Raw genomic sequence first — 12,101 nt, 5'->3', positions numbered from 1 at the left:
CAAGTAACTTTGATTAAAGTTAGCTTACATGCAATTACTGGTGATACATTAGCATACTTGCCAAAGTGGGAAAGGTGTAAAATATTATTATAACTCGGGAATAAATTACTAGCTAGTGAAAATCGGGAAGGTTAGCAGGTATGCATATTTGTGAGAAGATCAGTGTTTTGTGACACCCCAGCATTTTATTGTCTCGAGCAGTAAGATCAATAAAGTTCTAATGATAATGTGGTTGCTAACACTTCAACCTATCTAAATGCCTGCATCATGCTAGCACTACAGTTAACAATTTAGAGTTCATTCATCACTTCACCATCTTTGTTACCCTGCAAACATTCTACAGAAAAAGCTAAAAAGCTCAGACATCTGTTTCTTGCATACACAGGAGGGGCTCTTTGGCTAGCTAGCAGAAATTGTCAGCTAAATTATCATACCTTAGACCAGCCTGAAAGTTTGAGTGTAACCTTAACACAGTAACAGTAATAAATGTTACATATAGTGATATTTTTTCAGTTATATGTGACTTAGGTGAGTGAACATGTGTATACAGACCTTGTATTTAACGTAATTTTTCCTTAAATGCATGAGGAGGATGAACCGTCACCAGCGCTTAAAAGAGAAGACACAAAGCTGACAGCCGCTGAATAAACCGGTGAACTTTGGGGGATGGGCCAAGCAAACTTTAACCCAGCTGCTGGGTTACACAAAAACTACCCAACTCTCTGTAAATAACCCAGAAAAATTACCCAACAGAGGCAACTCAGCGTTTGGATAGAAAAAACAATACAGCATTTTTTAGTGTGCAGAAAAATATATCTAAAAATAAATAGCTGTAGTTGATGGGCTGTTAAATAATGTTAAATAATGTACTGGGCGTGATTTGAGTTTGACGTCCTGCTCTAAAACTGACATTCTCACGCAGTGGGGCGTGGCTGTTGTACTGTTACATTAGAATATCAGAGTGCCGATAGACACATCATCAGATAGAGACAAATGTTTTGCCACTAGCTAGCTAATGTTTGAACACAGTTACAAAATGGAGAACTTTTTGAAATAAAAATATGATGTGGGAGATAAACCTGTACTAGTGAATGCTCCAAGACATGTGCTGTAATGTATTTAGTGACGTAAATACATGAATTGTGTATTTATAGTGGCAGGCAGTGTGTTGATTGTTCTGAAATCATGTCAAATTAAGCTAAAAAACCATCAAAGCTCAGAGACGCTTAAACACAAAGCACCCAAGATGTGTTGGGAAGCCAAAAGAATGTTTTCTAATAAATAGGGTCGTGTTTCTGGCACGACAGAAGGTCATCACAATATTAACAGTTCAGTCAGAAGCGTTGTTGAAAGATAGTTACTTGGTTTATGCTCATATAGACAGAGCTTGTTTTGTATAACGGTTAAGATTTGTGCAAGGAGTTAATGTGGAACCCACTGCAAACACAATTCAGTCCATACCACTGTCTACTGACACCATGAGCAGAAGAATTGTTCTCATGAGTGAGGACATTGAATGTCAACTTGTGGAAAGAATAAAGACACGCCTATACTGTAATTTGCCATACAGGGGGACAAGTTTACTAATGTTAGCAACGCTGCTTTATTGTTAATTTTTGTTAGATTCCACGAGGACAGTAAATTTGCAGGAAGATTTGTTTTTTACACAAGAACAGTAGCTTACAGATAATGTTATGAGTTACGTTGATGATTTCTTCACTAAAAAAGAACTTGATTGGAAATACTGTAATGGTGTTTGCACAGATAATGCTAAGTTGATGACAGGGATACATCATGGTGTTCTGCAGTTCCAGTACCACTGAAATATAATGGCTTTCAAGAGGATGTGTGCTTAATCACCTTTTAGAACTAAGATAAGTTATTCTTTGCAATAGAGTCAAGGAGGCACAATTTGTCATGTTTTCACTCATAAGTGATAGTCTGGAAGCCTCACCTCATGTCACCATACTGTATTCAGTATAACCCACCATTAGACTCTGTTGTCACAAAAGTTTGTAGTTTTATTTCTCAATGGACAGACAACAAAGAATTGTTTGTTTTTTGGACCCTTTATCTGTGGATTCTGCTTCAGAAGACATGATTCTGTCCACTGTGGAAGAAGAACTGATGGATGAATCAGCAGACAGCAGGCTAAAGCTTCAGTTCAAACAAGTTGACCTTGATTCATTCTGAATACAACCTGACAGTCAGTGTCCATCCATGTCAAAATGGACAATCACATTTCTATTGCCATTTACAACCACCTGTTTATATCAGTCAAAGTTTGGCTTGATCTCCTTATTTCCAAGTAAACACAGGTGTCTCACTAGTGGTAAATGTAATATTTATTTTGGCTGTTACAGCTGACGGTGGGAAAACACATTACAGTCTAATTTATTTCCTTTTTTTTTTGTCTTCATATTACTGTATGCTTTTTCGTTATTGTGGGCCTTAAATTTCAAAAGGTTGAGAACCCCTGCTCTAAAGCATGTATTATACAGACAATAAATTAAAACCTTTAAATATTTAGCCAGTTTTAAATTGACCTACATGTGATGATATTATAACACATACTGTAAGAGTGTGATGTATTTCCCTGGTTTTACTATAATAAAAATCAATCAGTCAATGTTTCTTATGAATTAAATTAATCACTTTAGTTTTTATATTAAATAATTACAAATTGTAATTTTAGCTTTAGCCATAACAAGCTGTAATTCTGTAAGTGATGACTGATTATGATCATATTAATCATTCAGTTCACTCTCCTGCTTAATATTTTAAAGAATTAAAATCACTGGAACATAAAGACCATCAGCTTGAGGATTATGAAAGACAAATAGAGAATGAAGATACAGAACAGAGAAACAGACAGAAAATCATCATTGAGGATAACGCACAACTCAAAGATACAAATACAACACTAGAGAAGACGAGTAAAGAGCTAGAGGAGAGAGACAGAGCTCTACATGAGAGGGATCAACAACTGAAACTGAAAGATGCACAGATACAGGAGACACAAATACAAGTGGAGGAAAAGGACAACAAACTTGTGGAGAAGGAGAAAGAATTAAATGAGAAAAATGAAGAGCTGAAGAATGTAAAAGAACGTTTAGAGACTAATGAGAAGACTCTTTCTGAGAGAGACGCAGTGTTAATGGAAACAAATAATAAACTTCAACATGCTACTGAACAAGTTAAAGAAAAAATCTCACAACTGGAGAATATGAACAAACTGCTGAGTGAGAAAGAAACACAGCTAAAGAACACAGATAAAGAGCTGGAAACGAGTAAAAACAAACTGGAGACACTGGGACAGGAGCTGCAGGATGAGAAGAGACAACTACAGGAGATGATGATCGTACTGGAGCAACAGAAAACTGAGTTAGCAGAAAAAAACAAACAGCTTAGAATGAGAGAGAGACTTCTAACTGAGAGAGAGACACAGCTAATGGAGAGAGACAAACAGCTTCAGGAGAAAGACAAATGCCTGACAGAAAATCAACAAATGCTTCAGATGAAGGACAAGGCACTGGAAGAGGAGGACACACTGCTTAGAGAGGTGAAAGAAGAATTATACAAAACAAATTGGACATTAGAGGAGAATCAGACTCAATTGAAAGACAAAGAGAGACACCTGGAGAATGTGGAGAATGAACTGGAAACCAGTAATCAAAAACTGATGGAGAAAGACAAACTGCTTCAGGAGAAAGACAGACATCTGTCTGAAAAATCACAAATATTAATAATGAAAGATGCTGCACTGGAAAAGAATGAGACATGTCTCAAACAGATACAAAGTGAAATGGACAAAACAATTAGGGAATTAGAAGTAAGTCAGCAAAATGCTGCGGAGAAAATCTCACAACTGGAGAACATGAGCAAACTGCTGAGTGAGAAAGAAACACAGTTGAAGAACACAGATAAAGAATTGGAAACCAGTAAAAACAAACTGGAGACACTGGGAAAGGAGCTGCAGGATGAGAAGAGACAACTACAGGAGATGATGATCGTCCTGGAGCAACAGAAAACTGAGTTAGCAGAAAAAAACAAACAGCTTAGAGAGAGAGAGAGACTTCTAACTGAGAGAGAGACACAGCTAATGGAGAGAGACAAACAGCTTCAGGAGAAAGACAAATGCCTGACAGAGAATCAACAAATGCTTCAGATGAAGGACAAGGCACTGGAAGAGGAGGACATACTGCTCAGAGAGGTGAAAGAAGAATTATACAAAACAAATCGGACATTAGAGGAGAATCAGTCTCAGTTGAAAGACAAAGAGAGACAACTGGAGAATGTGGAGAATGAACTGGAAACTAGTAATCAAAAACTGATGGAGAAAGACAAACTGCTTCAGGAGAAAGACAAACTGCTTCAGGAGAAAGACAGACATCTGTCTGAAAAATCACAAATATTGCAAATGAAAGATGCTGCACTGGAAAAGAATGAGACATGTCTCAAACAGATACAAAGTGAAATGGACAAAACAATTAGGGAATTAGAAGTAAGTAAGCAAAATGCTGCGGAGAAAATTTCACAACTGGAGAACATGAGCAAACTGCTGAGTGAGAAAGAAACACAGTTGAAGAACACAGATAAAGAATTGGAAACCAGTAAAAACAAACTGGAGACACTGGGACAGGAGCTGCAGGATGAGAAGAGACAACTACAGGAGATGATGATCGTCCTGGAGCAACAGAAAACTGAGTTAGCAGAAAAAAACAAACAGCTTAGAGAGAGAGAGAGACTTCTAACTGAGAGAGAGACACAGCTAATGGAGAGAGACAAACAGCTTCAGGAGAAAGACAAATGCCTGACAGAGAATCAACAAATGCTTCAGATGAAGGACAAGGCACTGGAAGAGAAGGACACACTGCTCAGAGAGGTGAAAGAAGAATTATACAAAACAAATCGGACATTAGAGGAGAATCAGTTTCAGTTGAAAGACAAAGAGAGACAACTGGAGAATGTGGAGAATGAACTGGAAACTAGTAATCAAAAACTGATGGAGAAAGACAAACTGCTTCAGGAGAAAGACAGACATCTGTCTGAAAAATCACAAATATTAATAATGAAAGATGCTGCACTGGAAAAGAATAAGACATGTCTTAAACAGATACAAACTGAAATGGACAAAACAATTAGGGAATTAGAAGTGAGTCAGCAAAATGCTGCGGAGAAAATCTCACAACTGGAGAATATGAGCAAACTGCTGAGTGAGAAAGAAACACAGCTGAAGAACACAGTTGAAGAACTGGAAACCAGTAAAAATAAACTGGAGACACTGGGACAGGAGCTGCAGGATGAGAAGAGACAACTACAGGAGATGATGATCGTCCTGGAGAAACAGAAAACTGAGTTAGCAGAAAAAAACAAACAGCTTAGAGAGAGAGAGAGACTTCTAACTGAGAGAAAGACACAGCTAATGGAGAGAGACAAACAGCTTCAGGAGAAAGACAAATGTCTGACAGAAAATCAACAAATGCTTCAGATGAAGGACAAGGCACTGGAAGAGGAGGACACACTGCTCAGAGAGGTGAAAGAAGAATTATACAAAACAAATCAGACATTAGAGGAGAATCAGACTCAGTTAAAAGACAAAGAGAGACAACTGGAGAATGTGGAGAATGAACTGGAAACCAGTAATCAAAAACTGATGGAGAAAGACAAACTGCTTCAGGAGAAAGACAAACTGCTTCAGGAGAAAGACAGACATCTGTCTGAAAAATCACAAATATTGCAAATAAAAGATGCTGCACTGGAAAAGAATGAGACATGTCTCAAACAGATACAAAGTGAAATGGACAAAACAATTAGGGAATTAGAAGTAAGTCAGCAAAATGCTGCGGAGAAAATCTCACAACTGGAGAACATGAGCAAACTGCTGAGTGAGAAAGAAACACAGTTGAAGAACACAGATAAAGAATTGGAAACCAGTAAAAACAAACTGGAGACACTGGGAAAGGAGCTGCAGGATGAGAAGAGACAACTACAGGAGATGATGATCGTCCTGGAGCAACAGAAAACTGAGTTAGCAGAAAAAAACAAACAGCTTAGAGAGAGAGAGAGACTTCTAACTGAGAGAGAGACACAGCTAATGGAGAGAGACAAACAGCTTCAGGAGAAAGACAAATGCCTGACAGAGAATCAACAAATGCTTCAGATGAAGGACAAGGCACTGGAAGAGGAGGACATACTGCTCAGAGAGGTGAAAGAAGAATTATACAAAACAAATCGGACATTAGAGGAGAATCAGTCTCAGTTGAAAGACAAAGAGAGACAACTGGAGAATGTGGAGAATGAACTGGAAACTAGTAATCAAAAACTGATGGAGAAAGACAAACTGCTTCAGGAGAAAGACAAACTGCTTCAGGAGAAAGACAGACATCTGTCTGAAAAATCACAAATATTGCAAATGAAAGATGCTGCACTGGAAAAGAATGAGACATGTCTCAAACAGATACAAAGTGAAATGGACAAAACAATTAGGGAATTAGAAGTAAGTAAGCAAAATGCTGCGGAGAAAATCTCACAACTGGAGAACATGAGCAAACTGCTGAGTGAGAAAGAAACACAGTTGAAGAACACAGATAAAGAATTGGAAACCAGTAAAAACAAACTGGAGACACTGGGACAGGAGCTGCAGGATGAGAAGAGACAACTACAGGAGATGATGATCGTCCTGGAGCAACAGAAAACTGAGTTAGCAGAAAAAAACAAACAGCTTAGAGAGAGAGAGAGACTTCTAACTGAGAGAGAGACACAGCTAATGGAGAGAGACAAACAGCTTCAGGAGAAAGACAAATGCCTGACAGAGAATCAACAAATGCTTCAGATGAAGGACAAGGCACTGGAAGAGAAGGACACACTGCTCAGAGAGGTGAAAGAAGAATTATACAAAACAAATCGGACATTAGAGGAGAATCAGTTTCAGTTGAAAGACAAAGAGAGACAACTGGAGAATGTGGAGAATGAACTGGAAACTAGTAATCAAAAACTGATGGAGAAAGACAAACTGCTTCAGGAGAAAGACAGACATCTGTCTGAAAAATCACAAATATTAATAATGAAAGATGCTGCACTGGAAAAGAATAAGACATGTCTTAAACAGATACAAACTGAAATGGACAAAACAATTAGGGAATTAGAAGTGAGTCACCAAAATGCTGCGGAGAAAATCTCACAACTGGAGAACATGAGCAAACTGCTGAGTGAGAAAGAATCACAGTTGAAGAACACAGATAAAGAATTGGAAACCAGTAAAAACAAACTGGAGACACTGGGACAGGAGCGGCAGGATGGAAAGAGACAACTACAGGAGATGATGATCGTCCTGGAGAAACAGAAAACTGAGTTAGCAGAAAAAAACAAACAGCTTAGAGAGAGAGAGAGACTTCTAACTGAGAGAGAGACACAGCTAATGGAGAGAGATAAACAGCTTCAGGAGAAAGACAAATGCCTGACAGAGAATCAACAGATGCTTCAGATAAAGGACAAGGCACTGGAAGAGGAGGACACACTGCTCAGAGAGGTGAAGGAAGAATTATACAAAACAAATCGGACATTACAGGAGAATCAGACTCAATTGAAAGACAAAGAGAGATACCTGAAGAATGTGGAGAATGAACTGGAAACCAATAATCAAAAACTGATGGAGAAAGACAAACTGCTTCAGGAGAAAGACAGACATCTGTCTGAAAAATCACAAATATTGCAAATGAAAGATGCTGCACTGGAAAAGAATGAGACATGTCTCAAACAGATACAAAGTGAAATGGACAAAACAATTAGGGAATTAGAAGTGAGTCAGCAAAATGCTGCGGAGAAAATCGCACAACTGGAGAACATGAGCAAACTGCTGAGTGAGAAAGAAACACAGTTGATGAACACAGATAAAGAGCTGGAAACCAGTAAAAACAAACTGGAGACACTGGGACAGGAGCTGCAGGATGAAAAGAGACAACTACAGGAGATGATGATCGTCCTGGAGCAACAGAAAACTGAGTTAGCAGAAAAAAACAAACAGCTTAGAGAGAGAGAGAGACTTCTAACTGAGAGAGAGACACAGCTAATGGAAAGAGACAAACAGCTTCAGGAGAAAGACAAATGCCTGTCAGAAAATCAACAAATGCTTCAGATGAAGGACAAGGCACTGGAAGAGGAGGACACACTGCTCAGAGAGGTGAAAGAAGAATTATACAAAACAAATCGGACATTAGAGGAGAATCAGACTCAATTGAAAGACAAAGAGAGACAACTGGAGAATGTGGAGAATGAACTGGAAACCAGTAATCAAAAACTGATGGAGAAAGACAAACTGCTTCAGGAGAAAGACAGACATCTGACTGAAAAATCACAAATATTGCAAATGAAAGATGCTGCACTGGAAAAGAATGAGACATGTCTCAAACAGATACAAAGTGAAATGGACAAAACAATTAAGGAATTAGAAAAGAGTCAGCGAAATGCTGCGGAGAAAATCTCACAATTGGTGAACATGAGCAAACTGCTGAGTGAGAAAGAAACACAGTTGAAGAACACGGATAAAGAATTGGAAACCAGTAAAAACAAACTGGAGACACTGGGACAGGAGCTGCAGGATGAGAAGAGACAACTACAGGAGATGATGATCGTACTGGAGCAACAGAAAACTGAGTTAGCAGAAATAAACAAACAGCTTAGAGAGAGAGAGAGACTTATAACTGAGAGAGAGACACAGCTAATGGAAAGAGACAAACAGCTTCAGGAGAAAGACAAATGCCTGACAGAAAATCAACAAATGCTTCAGATGAAGGACAAGACACTAGAACAGAAGGACACACTGCTCAGAGAGGTGAAAGAAGAATTAGATAGAACAAATCACAGGTTAGAAGAAAATCAGTCTCAGTTGAGAGAGAAAGAAAGACAACTGAAGATTGTAATGAAGGAGATAGACACCAGTAAAACCAAACTGAAGGAGGGAGACAAAGAGCTGCAGGAAAAAGACAGACTTTTAAATGAGAGTACTGATGCACTTAAGATAAAGAATAACACACTGCAAGAGAAGGACACACTGCTTAGAGATGTGAAAGAAGAACTGGAGAAAACAAAGAGGACATTAGAGGAGAATCAGACTCAGTTGAAAGACAAAGAGAGACAACTGGAGAGTGTGCAGAATGAACTGGAAACCAGTAAAAACAAACTAACTGAACAAGACAAACAGCTTCAGGAGAAAGACAGACTTCTAGAGGAGACAACAAAGCAGCTACAGGAACAGACAGATCCAGAACCATCAGCTCCCATCAGGAGAAGAAACAGCATGGACACATTACCGCAAAAAAGTGAGTAATTTGTTACTTGTATTAATTTTAAAAAATATATATTTTTTAAAACATCAGTAGAACTACTAAATCTACACTTAATAAATCATATGTAAGGACATGAAATATACTGTAATAATACTTAATGCTGCAACTCTTCAGCTACTGTAAGGAAGTGTAATTTAAACAGTAAAATTGGTTAATTATAGTGTATAAAACATTACTTCAATGAGATCATCTGTTGAACGCTATCTTCTGAAGAAGTCTTTTACATTCTGACTGGTTCTGATGTTTCCTAGTGAGTGGAGAGACTCAGGACTCAGCAGCACCAATAAGGAGAAGAAACAGTATGGGGGGAAAACGTCCTGAATGTAAGTGATTAATGTTAGTGTTCAGTGTGTAACTCAGCACTAGTTTAGGGGTAGATGTCTATGAAGAGACAGAATAAGCAGATTTAGACACTTATATTTTTAATTAGATTGCAGTGAAAAGATCAATATTGTAACTCTAGCATAAAACAGTAACAGTAACATTTAATGAGAAATAGAAGCACATGTTAGCCTTCACCTGCCATGATTGGTCTGTGTCATGTGATAGGGCAAAGATCACTCATGGGTGGGGCTTCCAATAACACATGTTTAATTCTAGCTCAACACATGCAATTGCTGTTTTAAAAAATATATTTGTGTTGTGGAATTTTAATTTGTTTCACATAAAAGGCTTAGGCTTACCTGATTTAATCATTATTGTCCTACAGTCCACCACCAGAGAACAACATAATAACCACAATGCAGTAAGTAAGTGATTCTGTACTTAATTATTTCATCTTTATTTTCAGTTTGTGGAGAATCATCTAGTCCACATTCTCCAGTGTCGGTTCCTGTAGCAGAACTGAGACTGGTGCTGCTGGGGAGAACGGGGTCTGGGAAAAGTGCAGTAGGAAACACCATCCTGAGCAGAGAGGAGAGGAACCAGGCTGTTACATCTACATCGACCCAGCAAAGTGAAAGCACGCAGGGGGAGGTGGCTGGGAGGAAGGTGACTGTGGTGGACGCTTCTGACTGGTTCTCTCCTGGACTCTCTCTGGAGAAGCTGAGACATGACGTGGGACTCTGTGTGCATCTGTCTGCTCCAGGACCCAACGCCTTCCTCCTGGTCATACCTGTAAAGCAGCCTAGAGGAGGGGAGAGAGGGATGCTGGAGAAAATGGAGAAGATTTTTGGAGAGAGATGTTGGAGAAACACCATGATCATATTCAGTGTTACTGATAAACTTCAGAAGAAGAACATTGAGAAGTTTATCCAGTTAGGAGACCAGGAGGTCCAGAGACTTGTAGAGAAATGTGGGCACAGGTTTCACTGTCTCAACATTAATAAGAGTGGAGATGGTTCTCAGGTCTCAGAGCTGCTGGAGAAGATAGAGAAGATGGTGGAAGGAAGCAGAGAGAAATTCTACAGCAGTGAGATCTACCTGGAGACTGAATCTCAGATTAGAGCAATGGAGACTAAAATCCTGAAGGAAAGAGAAGAGAAAATGATGAGAGAGGAGATTGAAGTGAAGGAAAAACTGGATAAGGAGGTACAGGACTCTCAGAGAAAATTGGAAGGAATAATCCAGGAGCATGAAGGAGACATCAGACAACTGATTGACCGAACAACTGAACTGGAGAGAAAGGTCAAAGGAGAGAGAGATGAAGAGAAAAAAAGAGGATTTGAGAAGAAGCTAAAACATGAGGTAGAGCAAAGGACAAAAATGGAAGAAAAGGTGAAGAAACTAAAAGAAAAGAGGGAGAGGGAGAGGAGAGAGATGGAGGAGAGGCACCAACAGGAGATAGAGGAGATCAGGGAGGTGTATGAAGGAGAGGTCAGGATGGAGACAGAGAGAAACCTCATGAAGATCATCCTGCCTGAAATCCAGAGAAACATTTTGACCTCAAAAACAAAGATGCAGGAAGAGTTCAGCAGGCAGATGGAGGAGAAGAACAGAGAGCTGGAGACTCTTAAACAGAAACTCTCAGACCTCACAGAGACTCACAGTCTACGTAAAGAGGTTTATGGGAAAGCTGTGAGCAGCTCAGAGTCAGAGAGAGCAGCTGTAACAGGAGAAGTGTCGAAGGGAATCTTTAAGTCATTAACCGACTATTTTGTCACTGGATAACAGAGTTTATAAAGCCACAGCCACTCACCCAGTCTGAAATAAAGTCTTTCGGCCAGTGATTGTGGACAGGGCTGGACTGGGACAAAAAATAAACTAGCCTTTTTGCTCCAGGCAGCTCAACACTACAATGGAAGAACTGGCCTAGACGGACACCAGCAATGTATAGAACATGTCAGAAAATTTTTATATTTTGGAAAAGGTGTTTTTTGTTTGTTTATTTGTTTGTTTGACTCACAGTCTGCGTAAAGAGGTTTATGAGAAAACCTGGAGAAGCAGCTCTGACCCAGAGAAAGAGAAGTTGTAACCGAAGAGGCATCAAAGGGATTTTTTTTTTTTTTTAGAAATGTAAACAATTGATTTACTGAATAACAGAGTTCATAAAGCCCCAGACACTCACCCAGTCAGAAACGGAGCGTGCAATACAGAGACAGTGGACAGAATTGGACTGGGATAAAAATGCAATTAATTTTTTTAGCTGTACTGTATATAAGTTATGTTGCTTTTCAAACACACACACACACACACACACACACACACACACATGCACACACAATTTTGACAAAATAATATTTGAATATAGAAGCACATTATATCTATTTATATTTACAGTTCATGTTGTACATCCACGCACACACACACACACAC

At 39.0% G+C, this 12,101-nt stretch overlaps 1 protein-coding gene across 1 annotated transcript in view; it reads left to right on the top strand.

Annotated features, from left to right (window-relative positions):
- Positions 1-11,521, top strand: part of LOC128512608 (trichohyalin-like) — a 32,530-nt gene extending 21,009 nt beyond the window's left edge. The window contains 7 exon segments of the mRNA XM_053485962.1: positions 2,787-4,319; positions 4,596-5,642; positions 5,919-6,986; positions 7,242-8,266; positions 8,531-9,431; positions 9,599-9,670; positions 10,138-11,521. Of these exon segments, the coding sequence (XP_053341937.1) occupies positions 2,787-4,319; positions 4,596-5,642; positions 5,919-6,986; positions 7,242-8,266; positions 8,531-9,431; positions 9,599-9,670; positions 10,138-11,456 (6,965 nt within the window). The 3' untranslated portion in view covers positions 11,457-11,521.
- The last annotated feature ends 580 nt before the right edge of the window (positions 11,522-12,101 follow it).

This window comes from Clarias gariepinus, chromosome 24 (assembly GCF_024256425.1).
Source record: "Clarias gariepinus isolate MV-2021 ecotype Netherlands chromosome 24, CGAR_prim_01v2, whole genome shotgun sequence".
Taxonomy (NCBI): domain Eukaryota; kingdom Metazoa; phylum Chordata; class Actinopteri; order Siluriformes; family Clariidae; genus Clarias; species Clarias gariepinus.
This window is presented reverse-complemented; position numbering and strand designations above follow the sequence as displayed.